The 20,528-nt window shown below is 37.8% G+C and overlaps 1 protein-coding gene across 8 annotated transcripts in view; it reads left to right on the forward strand.

Annotated features, from left to right (window-relative positions):
• WDR7 (WD repeat domain 7) overlaps positions 1-20,528 on the forward strand; it is a 354,920-nt gene that overhangs the window by 121,440 nt on the left and 212,952 nt on the right. For all 8 annotated transcript variants that reach the window (XM_045042404.1, XM_045042403.1, XM_006938939.4 and 5 more), the window contains one exon: positions 774-897. In XM_045042404.1, coding sequence (XP_044898339.1) covers positions 774-897 — 124 coding nt within the window. The remainder of the gene's footprint in view (positions 1-773; positions 898-20,528) is intronic.

Genomic DNA, 20,528 nt, shown 5'->3' on the forward strand with positions numbered 1-20,528 from the left:
CACTGCTGGGTTCCGTTTTCAGTTATAAAGAGTTAATAAATTGATTGATACACCACTTGACAGTTGACTAGCTTCTTTGACTCTGTGCTTTGTGGTCATTTGCCGAAAGAACACTAAAACTGCAAAATAAAAGTTGTGTGCCGCATTGAAGGAAAAACTGGGATGATGTAACTTTGACAACTAGTTTCCTTCTATAGAACTAATATTAGTACACGAGAATGTACTTTGCTTATTTGTTGAAAACAAATTGTTTAAGCACGTCTTAGGGACACATGAATCGTGCGGAGTTATACATACGTTTGTATAAACAATACCGATTTAGCATATATCATACAAAGAAACTCACTAGATAAGGTTAAATTTCGTCAGGCTAAAAGAGAAGATACATTTAACAGTTCTAACAGTGACTTTCAACAGGACCAATGACATGGAGATTTTAAAGTGAAAATGCTAAATGAAAGTGCAAGAATGTTTCAAAGGCTTTGGAAAATGGAGTTTTAAACCCAACGCTGCGTAAATGTTCACATATTCTGTCTATTAGTGTTAAAATATTTTTCAGTGAGCTCATTCATTAAAATGTCTTTCATTTGCTCACATCCAATTTATTCTACTTTAAATACTTAATTCACTATTTGGTCTGTAGTTTTTCTCCCGTAAATTAATGTGACTTGTATATTTTCTAGCTTCATTTCATTATGAACTTTCCAGTTTTTAAACACCTCACCAGCTGATCTGCTTTCTGTTTTTTTCATTTGGATCTGTTTCCTGTTCAGGTCAGAGAAGCCGCGCAGGCCCTGCTTCTAGCTGAACTGAGAAGAATTGAGCAAGCGGGACGGAAGGAAGCCATTGATGCCTGGGCCCCGTACTTACCTCAGTATATGGACCATGTCATATCACGTAAGAGTTCTCTGCAAAGCTTTCCGATTTCCGATGCTTAGGTACGAAGAAAGTACTAAACTCGCAGATATGCTCACTTATCAACAAAAGTGAGTCATTGAAAGTCACAATAAGGGATCTTTGAATTCTATGCATTCATTTTCCAAATCCCTATGGTTTGGAGTTTTATTTTATTTTTTATTTTTTATTTTTTATTTTTTTTAAAATGTTTATTTATTTTTGAGAGAGAGAGAGCGAGCATGAATAGGGAAGGGGCAGATACAGAATCTGAAGCAGGCTTCAGGCTCTGAGCTGTTAGCACAGAGCCCGACGTGGGGCTCGAACTAGGAGCTGTGAGATCATGACCTGAGCGGGCCTGCCGCTCAACCAACTGAGCCACCTAGGCGCCCCTGATTTAAAAAATATATATCAGAATATTTTCTAATGGACTGACCTCTTTTTTTTTTTTAATGTTTATTTATTTACTTAGCGCACTCAGGGGAAGGGCAGAGAGAGAGAGAGAGAGAGAGAGAGAGAAGGAGAAAGAGAGGACCCCAAGCAGGTTCTGCACTGTCAGTGCAGAGTCTGACTCAACGCTCCATCTCACAAACTGTGAGATCATGACCAGAGCTGAAATCGGGAGTTGGACGCTTAACTGACTGAGCCACCCGGGTGCCCCTTTTATAAAATTAATCCCAATCAAAAATCCTACTCTATTTAAACAGTAGCATCTGTGTCTCTGTTGCATTATTATGCTTGTGGATGCCAATGTGTGGTGATCTGATGATATGCAAGTGCAGTAGAAGGTAGATCCTTTCCAAGTTGAAGTTGGAATTGTGAATTCTTAAGAAATAAAGATTGGGTAGAGTTAGACCAGTGTACTGTTAAGAAAGAAAATTCGTGAAGATCTTTTAGAAGAAAATAATTTGAACGGATTGGGAAAGACCTTGGGAAAAGTTCTTGAAGGGTTTGCATATTTTTTGCAGCATAAAATCTTTGTAATCATGCTGCTAGGTCAAATGCAGTATAAACAAAATCAGTTTTATTTTATTTTATTTTATTTTATTTTATTTTATTTTAGTTAAATTCTCAATGAAACTTTTAAAACTTTTTACTTTGAAAACTTGGCCTGGGTTTCAGGTGGCTTCGTTTTAAATGATTTTTGCCAATACGAAATTCTTGGTAATCAGATGCTCACTATTCGTATCAAGACAGACAATACATGATAGTACAAGAAGGAAGTGAAAACAGGATCCCAAAAGGACTATAACTGTTATAACTGGTATAACTCTACCAGCTGTTTGTCGGTGGTGACTCTCGTATTTGAAGAGCCCTGAACAGTGCTATTTGTTCAGTAACTTGTGGCTATTAGTTTTATAATATTCTGGAAAACAGCTCATCGGCTCATCATAAACTTTATTGAATAAAAGATGCCTCAATTTAAGGACAAACTATGAGCAAAATACTGTAGACTACATTGAAGAGGAAACATTAGCAAATCATCAGAGGTCCTTTTGAAAGGAGAATGCTGTTACGGAAATATTGAGAAACCATTTCCGGACACCTTTATTTGGAATGGACTGCAGTGGGAGAGTGGGCTGAAGCAGAATAAGTAGTTGGGCAGCTACTATGGAGGGGAGATGCGACCGAGACCTAGATGTAGATAGGGTGGAATAGAAGGTATTTCTAAGGCTTGATTACGGACTACCTAGAAAGGTCTATGAAAAACACCGAAGACGCGTGCAGTGTATTCTTGACAGTTTGGGAAGAGAGGTACCATTAACAATGGTGGTGAATGCCATTTTGTTTTATTTTCCTGGAAAGAAGAGAATGAGTTTGCTACAAGATAAAAGTGTAATGTAGTCACAAATTACTCCCTGAAACAATGATAAGAATGTATATGTTGCTAGGTGAGAGGTCTATTAGAGGGTCCAGAGAGGATACAGTATAAGGAAAATAATCACAATACCTACCATTAATTGAACACTTTCTCTGTGAGGCTTTTGCTAAGTGCCTGGTCTGTGTTATTTCATTAAACCACTGCAGTAAACCTGTAAACTAGGGACTAGTGTCACTGCCCAACCCCCCCCCCCCACTCCCCCACCAGATGAGTTAGTTGAGGCCAAGAGAGATTAAAGAACTTTCTTAAGGTCCCTCGGTTACTAAGTGACTGTCAGACTACAAAACTTACTGTCTTAACCACTCTTTATTCCTTGCCTCCTCCAGCAGCCTTAGATCTTAAAGTGGCGGTGGTGATAGAAGAATGAGTAGATATGTGCCTTAGCTACTCCTGATTTCAGACTGTAATTTCTAGCCATATTAAATTTAACAACAACAAAATGAATCAGAAACATAACTGTAAGAAAATTACTCTGTAATGGTTCCCGTCATCGTTGAAGTATAAACTAGGCTGTTCTTAGGTCAGATTTCAACCTTTCCATGTATGTAAATTATAGTCCTTCATATTTAGTTACAATATCCTGGCGTACTTTATTAATTAATGGAATGCTGGCTTACTTAAAATTTTAATCTTTTCACTTAATGTCATTGTATTTTTAGTGAAAGAATAAACATGTATTCTCCATGTGACGTTTAAAACAGCTTGCCCTAACAACTCTTGCTATCATAGATTAATCTATTCTGGAACTTTTACATTGCCTGAGTATAAAATTAGTTTTAGTTGGCTTTACTGGGAGCTTTCTATTTTAATAAAAGAATGTCAAGCTGAGGGAGTAAGGATTCTGAAAGTGTGAAAGGAGAAGAAAGCATACAACAAATGAGAAATGACCACATAGGGCTGCTGAACAGATTTGCTGTCCAGAGGGATCAAAAGGTTATGGAGCCAGCTGGTGGACAGCCCACACCTGCCATAACATGCTTGTAGTGAAATCGCGTCCACCATGGTCATTAATGTTTGAGGAGATGATTCTCGTGGCGAGCTAACAGCATAAAACGTTCTTTTAGAAACTTAAAACCTATTTTTAGCATAGGAGTCTTCTTACTAAAGTAGGTAAAATACTAAGCGCTGTATCTGGTAAAATACATCATTCATCAGATATTTTCTTATAATTTAATCATCCTAAGCATTTAAAAATGTGCAATAATTCCCAATGTGGTATTGGCAGCTCCTGACTTATGACTGAGCTTGATCTAAGAGTCCCTTTGTTAGATATTTGTCTGAGACTCTGAAAATGCTTTTGCTTGAAGAGCAGAATATCATACCAGGCTGATGGACTGTGATCGTCCTTCGCCTTAGAGATCTGGAGCCTGAGGTTTAAAGTGGGAAGTACCTTTCTCTCACTTCACAGCCAGTAAGTCACTGAGCTGGGACTAAGATGACAAGCCAACTGGTCATACTGACTGGGGTCTTCTGGAATTTTATTTAGGTACATTATGCAATAAAAGCCTCGTGTGGGTTTTCTGAGAACCTCAGGAAAGCAGTGGGCCAGAAGCCAGTTGCTTTTCTTAGGGCTGTTGAGAGCGTTCAAGGAGGAACTTTCTGTACAGCATCCGGCACAGTATATTACACACCTAGTGAATGTTGGCCGGCTGTCCCCTTTCCTCTGCTCTGCTGGTTTCTGGAGTTTTGTTCTCGTTATTGTCACTGCCTCGGAATTCACGTGAATTTATATTGCTCAGGGATTCTGGCCGTAGACCCGAAATCACTAGGGAGGAAAAAGGAGCAATCGTCTGCCTTAACTGAAAAGCCAGTTCACAAATGTTCATAAAAACCAAGTCCTAATTGAGTGATGTGAGAATTTTGCTTCAGGTGATGGAGCCCTGTCCCAGAACGTGTTAGGAAACATTTTATCCCTTACAAATGCAGGCAGTATGTAAACTTTTGATGCCTAATTTTTGATAGAATATCTGTGGGTAAGTGTATTGTGATTCTTACTGTACTGGTAACAGGACTGGAATTATAAATATTGCATACATTCTTGTGATAGTGACTTACGTACATATTGTAAATATTTTGAGTTGTCACTCTTTAGCATGTATTTATAATGTTTTATGTTACAAAATACTTTTTATAAATTCTGCGGGTTCTTTTTACTAACAGGATTAATGTTACTTTGTGACACGTGTTACGATTCAGATGAAAATGAGCTGTTTAAGTTGTCTCAGATTTATTTTGAAGGGAAGATATTTTGCAGAACCCACTTTTATATATTTCTTTTTGTGACATTCTACATGTAGCATTTTGATAATTGACTTTTTTATGAGGTCAAGCTCCTGCTGGTTTATGAAATATACCCACGCTTGCCCTTTATTCCAGGCAGTGACCACTCGGAGGTAAATGCTGATGGTTCCTGATTTCCTTTGGCCTATGATGCAGAGTGACCTTATAGGGCATGAGGTCACAAGCGTAATTATTTCTCGTACGTTGTATTCTGCTTGCGCACCGTGGCTCATCTCCTCCTTTAATTTCAGAAACATTAAACACATAAAAGTTACTACCATTATATAAATCAAAATCTCTTCTAAAGAGGGTGCTATTGTAATTTTATGCAGTTATGACCAATGTAGTATTAATTTGCAAATTTATCATCTCAGATATTGATAGAAGGATGTGTAACACATCGTGTTTAATATGTATTGATGTCATCAGAAAGAACAATCCTTTGTTCTTATCGAGTCCCTGCCTTTTTAGCTTCCTTTTGTGTTAAGGTTACCAGGGTTAGGCTCGTCTTTTTTATCCCCCCTGGAAACAGAATAGGATTTCTTTGTTCAGTGAAAGACACTCGTGGTAAATGATTTGGGTTTGACTTTCAACAAGCCACACTGTAGTACCTATTTTAAACTGGAACTGAAGTCGCTTTTCTGATGATTATAAGGTAGTGGTCATTCTGAGCACATATGTGGATGGACCAACAATACACAAGAAGGTAAGATGGCGGAACTGTGTGTTGTAGAGGTTGTGGGGAAGCATCTGCAGTCAGCAAAGATTTAAATATTAATGTATTCTTTGGTAGGCAGGTATTTTCAAGGTTTGCTGGGGGAAGGAGGGAGAAGGGATAGGACGGGGTTTGCTAAATATGATTTAAATGAGTCTCTCTCCCCCACTCCCAGAGGCCTTAAACTACACAACATTCCTTCCTTTATTTTTTATGTATGCCTCAGTTTTTTGGAATTCTCTAACAGCCTTCTAAGAAATGATTTTCTAGATAACTGAGGGTTTAAAAGTCACTGAATGCTTGGATTTTTTAAACAACGTTAACCTTTTTGTTGAAATATTTCAAAGTGTCTCTGGCTTTTTAAACCTCTTCTCAAAGACCGGAGTTATTGTTTAGGCCCGTGCTCTAAAATTACCGCCATTTGCTTATTGAAGAGAGTGGACCTGTTTATCTTAACCTAAGGGACCCAGACTGAATTGCCTCTCACGTTTCATATTTTTAAAAATAACCTTCCTTCTTCCTTTTTTTATTATCTGGGAATTATTTCCAATTTTTGCTGGGGGGCTGTTTTTTCTCACCCCTAAGAGCTTCTCTGCCCTGATGGCTAATTTACTGTTTTCAGTGTCCCAGGAGTGTGGAAGCCAGGCAGCCAAACTTATTTGAGTTAAATATAAAATAAGAGTAAATTGGCTAAGAGTAAGAGCTCTCTGATTGGGGCAGGGGTGGGGGGTGGGGGGGGACAAAAATCCCTAAACTTTAGTGTAAACACTTTGTGGTGTCTCTGTTGGCTTTTCACATTCTGCTTCCTTGACTACTTTCTCAGGTCTTTTGTTGCATTCTGGGTGCGTATCTCTCTTCTTCAGAAAAAACATTCTAATTAACATTGGGGAACAAAAGGGAAAACCATTTGGTTGCTCATGAAGAACTGAAAATTCGAAAGCAGCCCTTTTGTACTTACTGCCTACTTTGTCAGTCAGCTGAAAGGAAAGGGTGAGGTTTCCCCAGAAATATCTGTGGTTGTTGCCTCGTTGTGTTCACAGAGCCAGCTGGAAGGGAGTGTGCATCAGGATTAGAAAGGGAAAGTATTGAATTATGGCACCGTGATCTATAGAAAAAGTACTTGATGTTCTGTGGAAATTCTGATATTGAGAGGCAGAAGGGAACATCTCAAGACTGTATTATGCAAAGCGCACTGTATCTGTGTTGTATCTGTTTGCAGTGTTAAGTCAGGACCAAAGGGATTTGTTTCTCTTTTTTCTTTTAGAGTGTCAAACTGTGGGGCTTAAGTTTAAGCACTCTAGACTGATCATGTATTTAGCAGCATTAAACTGTTGTACTTATCTATATTTGGCTACTAACCTAATAGAGTAACACAATTTCTTTTTAATCAGTCACAACTATTTAAAGGAAAATCCTTTAGTTCCATGTGACTTGAGTTCTTTGAGGTGATATGTAATATTCTTGTAATTGTCCTTAAATCCTTTTTACAAGTCTTGGAAATGAGAGTAGTAAAAAGGCAAATTTAAAACTGAAAGCATTACCGATCGATTGGTTATTTAGACTTTACCTCTAAGTAAACAGAACTCTGCCATCAGGAAATGCTGTAGCTTAGAAACTCCACAGGATGAGGGAACTTCACGCTGGCAGGGAAGTCCTGGGTCACCTGGTTTCTGGTCATCCCTAGGAGTCCCCCGTGACGGTCTCCTCCCTCTGGAACAAAGCAGGAGTGGGGCAGGAGGAAATTCTGTAATTTCTTCCTTTCATCCCGGGGTTCCTTTAAGTGTGGGACTCCTTGAATGCTTCTTTCTCTCATTCCATTGGCCCCTGTGGAAAAGCTTCTGGAGCCCAAAAGATTTGAAATAATGTTAGTTATTTTCTTCTGCCCTCCTTATTTCTTTTATTCACAAGCCTCTCTGTCTCGCTCCCTTCAGCACAGAAATTGGTCACCTCTAGAGAGTTGTAGTTGGTGGTAAGACCCCTAGGAGGCATGGCTGACTTTTTTTGAGGTGTTCTTACATTTCTACCTGCTCTAAGAAGTTGGAGGCACTTAAGCCTATGAAGACTACCTTATAAAAGAAAAACTCACTCAACCTGTGACACATTGTTAAAAAAATGGCGTTCAAATTGAAATGCCTGATATACCTTTAGCTGAGTTTCTAGTGGCCTTTGCTATAATAAATGACCTAATATTAGTTGCTATGAAGAGTATGATATTGATTTGTGCCATTAGTCTCTTGCTGATTTGCTGAGGAACAAAAATTTATAATGCTAATGGAAATAAAGTACTTTACAAAACACTGCACACGAATACCGGAACATGTCTTTGTAATAGAACAAGTGTCTAGTAAGCTTTTAAATAGAAATTTTCCTTATTCCAGTACAGATTATTCCAGTACAGGTGCTCAGAGTCCTGTTCAACTTGTTTTTACAGAACAAAAAGCAGAGTTGATTATCTTGTGATGTTTTCAACCCTAGACGCTTAATATGCACGTACAAATCCAATTTTGATTGGATTGTGCGACATTTGTAATTTTATGCCATGTTTCTAATTTTATTATCTTTGTTGACTGGATATTCTGTGTAAGTCCATGGTTTTAATATTTTGGTTCGAAGTCGTCTTGTGATCTGCATGTGACAGAATAGTTTACAGTTTGGAAGTAAAACGGTAACTTAGAGTTATTACAAGAAAATTATGTGAACCTATTTTACCTGTAATATTTTGATTGTAATAGCTAATTATAGATTTTGTTCGACCGTTGCTTATAATTTCTGGGATTAAAATGATCAAAGTATACTAAGATTATCTTTGCCAAATCCATTCTTCCCTGCTTTGTCTTGCTTTTTGGGGGAAGAATGGTATTTTATGTTTTATTCTTCCTAAGTATTGTCCTAATGATTTATTACTTCTGCTATCTATTTTTGTTAAGCAGATTTTGATATGAATAAGTGTTTTAATATTTATAAATGGTTTTATTGTGCATGACATTTGCAGATTTGGTTAATATTTTAGCACCTCTAGTACACAAACATAAAGAAAAAAATTTGTTTTATTGGTTTGAGCACCCGAATTGACCCCAGTGAGATTGAGATTGATCTGGTTTCTTTCAGCCTGTTAAATGCCAATCCAGTCATCTGTAACAATACTTAGTATTTTTGTAATTTTTCTGTACGTATTTTCTGTGTTTGCTCTATACAACTTACCCATCACTTGAAAAGATTTTCCTTGCTTGATTTAGAGGCGAAAACAATTGCAACCACCTATCTTATTGCTTGTTGTTTTTGAAAATTGTTGCTTACAGTTAATGTCCATGCTATGATCGCAGCTCTTTTTTTGTAAGCCTTGTGAAAAGACTTTACATTTTCCTGAGAAATGATGATGTGGCTCGTATTTGAAAGGTGCACTTGTACTAAAGAACACTCAGCTTTAGGGAATGGAAATAGAAGAGGAGGGGTGGTTCGTAATACATGAATACCCCTGCTGATTTTATGATGTATAATGAAATTACATCTCTCTAGTAAGTAAACATTGTTCAACAAATCCTGGTGTAGATTGGGGTGTAAAGACATAAATTAGCTTGTTTTTGAGACACTTTTCTATCTCAGGCATGAAGTGACGAAGGCTTTTTCTTTATTCTCTGCTAGAGGCTGGCTAGCAGGTCTTATTCAGGTTTCGTGTGGTTTTGATTTTGGCTCGAAAGCAAGGATTAGTCTTTGAAACAAATAATATCAAAATCAGAGGAAATGAACTAGAAACGAATCTCTGAGTTCTGGGTGACAGGTAGAGGATTGAGCATTTGCAGTCTTAACCTAAAGTATGGTGCTTCTTATAACATATTTACGCAGCATTTAAAGTGACCACATAATCTCAGATGTGACCTATTTTAAGATATGATCAGGATTCTGAGACCATCCCCAGCCTTTCCCAGATAGAGGTTGGCTGGGCACCTTAGGGTTGGAAGCCTTTCTCATTCCATTTCGTCCGTGGCCCCTGCTGTGGAGAAGAGATTCAGGCGCAGCGATTCTCAGATGGAGGGCGAGAGGCGGGAGAGAGAAGTTGTGAAAGGTGATCATCCCAGACATGGCTCGCTCCTCCGCCGAGGATCTGTATTCATTTGTTTCACAGTTGCTCGGGCAGATGACAATAATTAGGGAGAAAAACACTGTTTTTCGAATGATTTTTCTGATGATGGGTAAGCAACTAATTTATTCAACCAGAGTATTAGTTGGGATGCCCAGTGGAAGGGGCAGCGAGAGGTCTGGCATGTTGTTCTATTTCACCCAGCCTTTGCTGTGAGACCCAGAGACATTTCTAGGCTTCTGCACGTCTTTATCTAGTTCGGTCTCTTTTTATGGAAAAGGACGGGAATGAGCAAATCTGTTTTTCAAACTTTTGAAGATAGCAAACTTATATGTGAAATCATAACCACAGTCACAATATATAAAACAAATAAATAATGCTAATAGTTCCTTTGTCATTTAAATATTTAAAAAAAATTTTTTTTAATGTTTATTTCTGAGACAGAGACTGAGTGCAAGCCGGGGAGGGGCAGAGAGAGAGAGAGAGACACAGAATTTGAAGAGGCTCCAGGCTCTGTGCTGTCAGAACCTCTGAACTTCTGAGGTTCTACCTAGTGCAGTCGAAAACTAATTCACTCTCTGTTCCCTAAATGCCTCTCGTTTTAACAAATGACACCCCCATGCCCCCACACACAATGATACAGGGCAGGGTTATAGACTGTCCCTTATATGTGGCAGTTCCTAAAATTTGTTATTATGCAGGACAGCCTTTAGTTTCTGTGTAACTCTTGTGGTTCTTTGTGGCAACCTATGACGCATAGTCGCGTGCTGCTTCTCCAGCCAATGACTGGGGTTCCAGAGCTTCCCAGTAGCTTGTGCCTTGGGAAGTGCTAGCGTGATGTGCGCCTTGCACATGCTGCCTGAGACCGTTGTCTCCAGGAAGCCCAGAGACCATCTTGAATACACTGTGTTAATGTTTGATACATACTTTATGATTTGATTTCAAACATACTAACCTTTCAGATATGATTGGACAACACTCTCTCTATAATGTGAGTATGGATTTGAATACATTCAGTCGTCTTTTAATAATCATGATCCACTCGGCACAGCTCTGTAGTAATCACTTGTTACCCATGTGACTTAATGAATTGTCATTGGATGAGGCTCAGTATGTTAATTTAGATGTGCTTTCCCCCGTCTCCCAAAGCGTGAGTGCAGTAATGTTTCTATAATATGTTTCTATGTAATCAGTAAATTTATTTGTGTGCCTTCTTAAGTATGTTATTTGAGTTTTGGTTATTTTTTTTCTTTCATGCTAAATATTTAAAGACCCGTTTTACAAGAGATTTTGTGTAAAGTTGAAGTTTTGGTTGAGGAATTCTTAGGTAATTCTATACATTCTTGCCTCCTTATTATTATTATTCTTTAATCATTGGCTATACATGGCCCATGGCCCTGTGGTTTGCATGGGATGAGCATGGGGCACAATAGTAATATTCATTCTTGAAGTGTTAACCATCAAGGCATATGAGCAGGATAAAAGGGATGAGTTACCTTTTTTTTTTTTTTTTTTTTGCTTTTGGCCAAAGCATATTTAAATGTTTCTTACAAAAGCACCCTTACCTCTTTCCTTTCTGTTAACCATGTGCCCAACATCTTTTTTTAAAAATGTTTATGTATTTTTGAGAGAGAGAGAAAGTGTGAGCCAAGAAGGGGCAGAGAGAGGGAGACAGAGAATCCGAAGCAGGCTCCAGGCTCTGAGCTGTCAGCACAGAGCCCGATGTGGGGCTTGAACCCACGAACCGTGAGGTCATGACCTGAGCTGAAGTCTGGCGCCCAGTCGACTGAGTCACCCAGGCACCTCGTGCCCGACGTCTTCAGTGGTGATTGGTAGAGGGGAGAAAACACATCAAACAGGGATGGTTTCACAGGAATTGTATTAACCTTAACTATTAATCAGTGAATCTTTTTTTCTTAATTCCCCTCGGAATCACTGCATAGATCTGTCAGGATGGGTTGTGAGATGGTCTCTTTGAATGCCAAATATAACTTTATAGATTAGTTTTGGATAAAACTTATATGTGTTTTCCTATTCAATTTTAAAAGCTTTGTATTTTGGAATATTTCAAACATCCATAAAAGTAGAGAGTAATGTAACGAACCTCCGTGTACCTGTTGCCTAGCTTCAACAGTTCCTAGCTCACAGACAGTCTTATTTTATGTGTATCCCTACAGACACCTGTCCCCCTAGTTTAAACAGTTCTCAGACACAATATCCCCTTGTCTGTCAATCTCAGTTTGTATGTTGAAAGCAAAGGGTGCTCTCGCACGCACGCGCACGCTCTCTCTACATAAACAGTACCATTAGAATGACAAAAATAAGTAAGACTTATTTCTTAATATTATCTAATAATTCCATATTTGTATTTCCCCAGTAGTCCAATAATTTTTTTTTTTTACAGTTTGTTTCTTCAGGTTAAGGTCAAATAAAAGTCCATATATTGCAATTGGTTTATATGTCTTTTACTTTTCTTTTAATCCACTGGATTCCTATCAGTCGGTCAGCCTGTCCACCATCTGTCTTCTTGTCTCTGGGTTCCTCTCTCCTTCGCTTTTCCTTGTGATTTGTTTGTGCTCTAAATTAAGAAGTTGGTACTGCCATGATCTCTGCCTTTGTTTTCATTAGAGTGGTGAATCCTGGTATTCTGAATGCTACCATGCCTCTTTCATTTGTTAGCTGGAATACTTCTCTGAGGAGACTCTTCCCCTCATCACTAGCTGATACCCTGAGCTGCACTGCAGGAACAACAGGGTAAATGCTTGATGTGATTTGTTTTATTTTTTAAGTAGTATTAGGAATTCATGGGTTGAAAGGTATTTACGTTGTGATCCATTGTAGTTATTGTTTTCAGGAGTGTTCAAGTTGTTCTGTCTTTGGTCAGTGGGAGCCTCTGCGGTTCACTCTTGAGTCCTTTTGAGTTGACCATAGTACTCTTTGATTAGTTACCTGCTGACAGGATTTCTAGGTTTACTGTGTGCGTTTCCTGACTCATGTCTGAGTCGGCATGTAGGAGCCCTCATCCTTTTAGTGGGAAATGGTATTTTAACTCACAAACTGAGCACTAGATGTGCTCCTTGCTATTTGGTCATTCTGGTGGGCGCATGTACTCATTTCTGTTTGGATCTTAAAATCTATATGATATTTTGAGTTGTCTATTGATAGTTCCTATTAAATATGCTACTACAGAATTTTTTCTTAATTTCTGTAAGACACATTTGTGTCTACTTCCCCCATTTTTACAGTCTTGTTTCTAAATGACTGCCTGTGTAATCATTAATCCACTTTTTCCCCACAATAAACACACACCAGTTCAAAATGATGTCAGTGCTATCACAATATGGTTATTATAAACATTGTGTGGTGTTTCTGTATTCGTTTTGCAGTTCTTTTCCTTAGCGCATAATTCATTAAAGGTGAATAGTTGAAATATGCTTAAAAACTCTGGGAATAGCTCCTCTGTGTGATTATACTACCCATGTGATACACCTTTGGGTTTATTTCTTTCATTTCACTTTCAATTACTTATTTCCTACTCTCCATTTTATTTTTTCAGATATTTCTGTTTTTCAGGAGTGTTTTTGAATCTTAATTATATAGGGCAGTTTTTAGATTGACATTTTAAACATGTATTTTTAATGGTTATATAAAACATTTACAGGATTCCCAAGTCAAACAACAAAACAAAGTGTATTCAGAGAAGTTTGGTTCTCTCCTTCCCTGTGCCCTTTACTCTATTTCCTTTCTCTCTGGAGGTAGTCATTTCTTTTTAGTTTAGGGGTTATTCTCCTGTCCTCCCATTTGTAATAGTTATAATTATGATAAGATAGATGGGACGTTTACCATCTAAACCATTTCCAAGTGTACAGTTCAGTAGTGTTTAGTGTATCCACATTATTGTGCCCTCAATTTCCAGAACTTTTCCATCTTGTGAAAGTGAAACCACAACTCTGTGCCCACGAACGGCAGTTCCCCACCTCTCCCCTACCCCAATCTCTGGCAGCCCCCACTTTTTCTGTCTCTGAGGTTGACTACCCTGATACGTCGTACAGCTGAAATCACTTAGCCTAGTGTCCTCCAGGTTCAGCCATGTTGTAGCATGGCTCAGAATCTCCTTCCAGTTTAAGGCTGAATAATATTCCATTGTATGTATGGACCACATTTTGTTTTATCCGTTTATCTGTCCGTGGTCACTTGAGTTGCTTCCACCTTTTTACAAACAATGCTGCTCTGAATATGAGAGTATGGATAACCTCTTCAAAACCCTGCTTTCATTCTTCTGGATATATATGCAGAAATGGAATTCCTCAATCGTGTGGTAATTCAATTTCTGGGTTTTTTGGGTTTTTTTGTTTTGTTTTGTTTTGTTTTGTTTTGAGAAACTACCATGCTGTTTTTCACAGCAGCTACACCATTTTACATTCCTGCCACAGTACACGAGGGTTCTGATTTGTCCACGTCTTCACCAGCTTTTGTGGTTTTTTGTATAGATGTGAGGTATTATCTCATTTTGGCTTCAATTTGCATTTTCCTGGTAATTAGTGATATGGACCCTCTTTTCATATGCTTGTTGACCATTTGTATATCTTCTTCGAAGAAATGTCTATTTAAATCCTTTGCCCATTTTTGATTAGATTTTTGTGTTCGTCGTTGTTGAGTTGTAGGAGTTCTTTACATATTGTGGTTACTTACCCCTTAATAGATACATGATTTGTAATTATTTTCTCCCCTTCTGTAGGTTGCCTTTCACTCTGTTGATTGTGTTCTCTGATGCATAGAAGTGTTTAATTTTGATATAGTCTAATTTATTTTTACTTTTGTTGCCTGTGCTTTTGATGTCATATCCAAGAAATTATTGTCAAATCCAGTATCATGAATGCCATTCCTTCTATGTTTTCTTCTACAAGTTTTTATACTTTTAGGTCTTATATTTATGTCATTGAACCATTTGGAGTTAATTTTTTTTATGTGGTGTAAGGTAAGGGTTAACCTCATTCCTTTGTGTATAGATGTTCAGATTTCCCAGCAGCTTTCCCAGAGCAGTTGAAAAGACCGCTCTGTCTTTGCTCTACTTTAAAAAAAAATTTTTTTTAATGTTTATTTTTAAGAGAGAGACAGAGACAGAACATGAGCGGGGGAGAGGTAGAGAGAGAGGGAGACACAGAATCCGAAGCAGGCTCCAGGCTCCGAGCTGTCAGCACAGAGCCCGACGCGAGGCTTGAACTCACGAACTGCCAGATCATGACCTGAGCCAAAGTCGGATGCTTAGCCAGCTGAGCCACCCAGGAGCCCCTCTACTTTTTTAGTATAAGCAAATGGGTATACTTATTTATACCCCTCCCCCTTTCCTAAATGGCACCATACTAATGCATATCTTCACCTAGCTTTTCTCACTTAACAATGTGTCGTGGAGATCATGTACTAGAGACATCTCCTCTCCCTCTTTATTGGTTGTGTGGTTCCATTTTGTGGGTGGACCATATTTTATTCAACAAGTTGCCTATTGATGGATATTTAGGTGTTTCCAATTTTGGTATTATGGATAAGGCTGCAGTGAATAGACTCGTGCATATGTGTTTTCATTGACAATATATCTTGGATACATTTCAAGAGGTGGGATTGCTGAGTCGAAGGATAAATGAATGTCTAATTTTGTCAGATATTACCAAGTTCTTTGCCATAGGGGTTGTATCACTTTATATTCTCAATAGCAGTATGTCTGAGGGCCTGTTTCTTCACGTCATTTCCAATAGAGTATCTGTCATTCTTTTAGAATTTTGTGACTCTAATAAAAGAAATGGAATTGTCTTATTTTGTATTTTTCTTGTTAGGAATGAGTTTTGTGTCTTTTCATGTAAGAGTCTTTTGTAATTGTTTCAAAGTAACAGTTCCTATCTCTGGCTCACTTTTATGTGGGTGGTTTGATTAAGCCTTTATCTATGATGTAAGGTTCAAATATTTTTCGATTATTTTTCTTTTTACTTATGTGTTTCTTTTTCTTCCTCATAACCCAATTTATTAACCCTTTGTCTTATTGTTTCAGTATTTTATGTCAAAATTTGGGGGGTTTTCCTTGCTGTAGGAATTCTCCATATTTTCTATCATTTCCACTTTTTTCCCTGTATGTGTCAGTTGGAATTGGTCTTGCTCAATGGTGTGAAGAATGGATATTATCTGTCCCTATAGAGCTATTCGCTTATCACCAAAGCACTTGCTAAACACTAAGTTTCTATATGTAGTTTTGTCCATATTCTTTTTAAAAAAATTTTTTTAACGTTTATTCAGTTTTGAGAGAGAGAGACAGAGACAGAGAGCATGAGTGGAAGGAGGGCAGAGAGAGAGAGACGGGAGACACAGAATCCAAAGCAGGCTCCAGTCTCTGAGCTGTCAGCGGGGCTCTAACCCACCAACTGCAAGATCATGACCTGAGCTGAAGTGGGATGCTTAACTGACTGAGCCACCCAGGCGCCCCAATTTGGTATATTTTCTGTTTTGTTCCATTGGCCTGTAGTAATTCACATTTTCATATTTATTTTTTTTCAACGTTTATTTATTTTTTTGGGGACAGAGAGAGACAGAGCATGAACGGGGGAGGGGCCGAGAGAGAGGGAGACACAGAATTGGAAACAGGCTCCAGGCTCTGAGCCATCAGCCCAGAGCCTGACGCAGGGCTCGAACTCACGGACCGCGAGATCGTGACCTGGCTGAAGTCGGACGCTTAACCGACTGCGCCACCCAAGCACCCCAACACATTTTCATATTTAGTCATTAAGGCCCTAGCCTTTCTTTTTGCGGATTTTTTTTTTTGGCTGTGGCTTATTTTTCCAAATGAACTTCATAATCAACTTGTTTAGTTCCATGAGGGGAAAAACCTGATGGCATTTTTATTGGGATTCTAGTTTATATACAAGCCAACTTAGGGAGAACTGGTATCTTTATTCCATTCAAGAATATAGTTGTCTTTTCATTTGTGCAGGGCTACTTTTTTGTTATTTAAGAGATTTAAATGTTTCCTTGTATAATTTTGGATATCTGTTATCATTTAAGCAGTTAATTTTATTCATCCATTATGCCCTTTAACTGGTTCTTGCTTGAGTATATATGAGTTCTATTGACTTTGTTAATTATATAGCCTGATACTATTATAAAATTTTCTTACTGATCATATAAGTTTTTCCATTGATTTTTTGGGGGTTTTCAAATATGCATAATCATATTATTTGGAAATAGAGACAACCTTACCTTTTCTTTTTTCATTACTATACCTCTGACAGTTTTCTTCTATATAATTGTATTAGCTAATACCCCCAACACACTGTTAAATAGAAACCATGAATATAACAAAAATTTCATCATGGAATACTTATGAATGTATTATGAAGGTAAAATTTTTTAGTTTGACATTAAAATTGTGTCGTTCGGTTAAATCATTGAATATATTTATAATCAGAATCACACAAATTATAGGATCTATTATATATCAGTGTAGATAAAATCTGTCATCCATTCTCCCAGTTGGTAGGATTCATAAGATACCTATACACATGGTACCACTAAAAAGTGGTCCCTACTCAGACACTCTACTGGGAGAGTATCTGTCTAATTCCATCTCCACTTGAAAATTCATTACCCTACCATCTAATCCATCCCCTCCACTCAGGTCATCTCATGACTTTGGGGAAATGAATATAGTTATTTTTATTTAACAATGGAGTACCTGAGGGGAGCACCTTGGGTGGCTCATTCAGATAACCATTTGACTCCTGATTTCGGCTCAGGTCACAATCTCATGGTTCGTCAGCTCTGCGTTGACCGTGTGGAGCCTGCTTGGGATGCTCTCTCTCCCCCTCTCTGCCCCTCCTCTGCTCGTGTAGTCTATTTCAAAATAAATAAATAAACTTAAAAAAATGGAGTACCTGGAACCACAGATATGTATCTACTGATTTTATGTTTGCTCAAGACTACTGATTTTAAAATCTTGTTTTTTGGAAAGCTCAACAGAAACTCAGTTGGTATAGAGAGATTTCTACATTGATAATGTGGTGGGATTTTACTCGAAGTATGCTAATCTTTCTAAAATTTTAATCTCTACTAAATTACTTTATAGTATTTTACTACTAAAAATTTGGTATGGTTATCTAATTTGTCTCTGTCATCAAGTTTACAGTAGGATAGCTCTCTCTCAGTAACTATGTTGCATAATTCAAAAAAAAAATTGAATACCTTCTAAATCCATGCAATATGATAGGTGCTTTTTACATTCTCATTAATTTTTTTAGATAAAAATGTGCTAATAAGTGATCTAGAAGGAAATGCATGGATTGGAAGGAAATTAAAAGGTAAAAAAGGGAGATCATCTCCAAATTTTCTATTATAGTTTTTTAAAGTAGTTTGAAGTGTTTTATAGTATATTGTTTTTAATTATAAAAAGAAGAAAGAAATCAAACTGCACCTATACCCCTAACTATTGAAGACTCTTTCCTTGCACCTTAATAGGAGAATCTTATATGGAGAAGAAAAAATTGTTCTCTAGTAGTTTTATTGGAGATAAATGGAAAGTTTAGAGATTCATTTTCTGATTGGTGATTAATTAGTCTCACACAGCTTTGAAAATGTAATTGCAGGGGTGCCTGGGTGGCTCAGTCGATTGAGCCTCCAACTTCAGCTCAGGTCATGATCTCACAGCTCGTGAGTTCGAGCCCCGCATCGGGCTCTGTGCTGACAGCTCAGAGCCTGGAGCCTGCTTCAGATTCTGTGTCTCCCTCTCTCTCTGCCCCTAACCTGCTCACAGTCTGTCTCTGTCTCTCTCAAAAATAAATAAACATTAAAAAAAATGTAATTGCCATAAAACAGATACAAACAGGATATACAGGAAATGGGAAGAAGGAATTTGGATTGAAGACCAAGTTCATTAAAATGTTCAGATTTCAAATTTTTTTTTTTTTACCAGGTTGGTGATCATTCTCAGAGTACTATATCTCTTCATTAGACTAATAGACTTCCTCGTTTCCAAAGAAACGATCCCATCCTGCGGATTCATGGGAGTAAACTTTTATTAATTTGTTTAAAAAATCTTCCAGCTAAACCATAAAGCACCATTAAGTCATTTGACCAAAGTGCATCGTACACATACTCAGCATGACATTGTTCGAGATGCTGGATTTTTTTTTTTTTTTTTTTTTTTAGAAAGATCCCATTTAATTCAGTCTCCATCTCCATTTGGATGTTTATGGACACTTCAAACCTATCATCTTTACCTGTAAATTCTTTTTTTCTCTTTTTCTGCTACCACTCTCTGGCACTGCCACCACTTTTATTAGATACATGTCCTAGGAAAATAAATATACGCTAATTTTGGAAATGTTTCTAGAATCTATTACAAGATGATTGATGGATCAAAGATGATAAAATCTGATCCATAAGTGAAGAGCATTTGAAAAGAATGTGTATGCCAGCCTGATAGATAACATGTGGCTACATACCTATTTACTCTGAACATATTTTTTAAGATGTGCTGTGAAACCCTCCAAGGGAAATCAAATGGTGGGGGTGGAGTGGTTGCAAAATCAGATAACCTGCATTCTCCTGACACCAAGTGGAGTGGAATCATTCCTTTAACCTGCCTGGCGCGTAGCTCTTTATTGTTGGCATTCTCTGTCGGAATAGTTGATATGCTTTTGCTAATTTTCTCAAGTTTCTTCAATGATAGTTTTCAGTGATTCTGTACTACTTTTCCTGGTGCTTCCCCACCCCCGGCCACTTCCCACCACCAGACTAATGGGAAAAACTTTGAACTCCAATTCAACAATGACTGCCTAATTTATAAACATGGCTAAAAATTTGTTTCTATGTGTGGGATTAGGTTAAAAAATAAAAGGTTTTTTTTTTTTAATTTTTTAAAAATGTTTGTTTATTTTTGAGAGAGAGACAGAATGCGACTGGGTTAGGGGCAGAGAGAGAGGGAGACACAGAACCCGAAGCAGGTTCCATCCAGGCTCCAAGCAGTCAGCACAGAGCCTGATGCGGGGCTCGAACTCACGGGCCATGAGATCATGACCTGAGCTGAAGTCGGATGCTTAACCGACTGAGCCACCCAGGCGTCCCCCAAAATGAAAGTTTCTGTTCGCTGCACATTATAGTTTCTCTACAATCTTCGTACTCCTCCAACTCATTTTTCATTCTTTTTATAACTTAGTTTGCAAGTTAATTCTTTAAAAGCTCTGCCAGAGGCAATGATTGGTGCTCCCTTAGTTAATTCAACTTTCCATCCTCCTCTAAATCATTGGTTAGATATGGATAGTCTTTAAAATGAATTGTGAGATTTAATCAGTGTAATGTGGTGGAATAATGATGTGCTTCTCTAGATGCATTATGCTCATTACAGTGTATGAATGCTTATATCTTCAGCAATTTGATGCAATTTTGTCCTGTTTCCAGGCTGAAGTAAGCACTATACTTCATGTACCTGCTTGCTTCGTTTTCTTTGAGGATTACCATTTTACTTCTTTCTTTATACTCCATGTATGAATATATATTTACATCTTGTGACCTAATTTGTGTTTCTTTATGATAATGAAACCATATAATCTTCATAAAAAGAAATATATGTAGTATGTACTGCATTGAGACCTTCTTGGGCCCAAGGTCCACAACCTTATTTTTGGTCCCCAAATGACCCA

This window comes from Felis catus, chromosome D3 (genome assembly GCF_018350175.1).
Source record: "Felis catus isolate Fca126 chromosome D3, F.catus_Fca126_mat1.0, whole genome shotgun sequence".
In the NCBI taxonomy this organism is placed as follows: Eukaryota; Metazoa; Chordata; class Mammalia; order Carnivora; family Felidae; genus Felis; species Felis catus.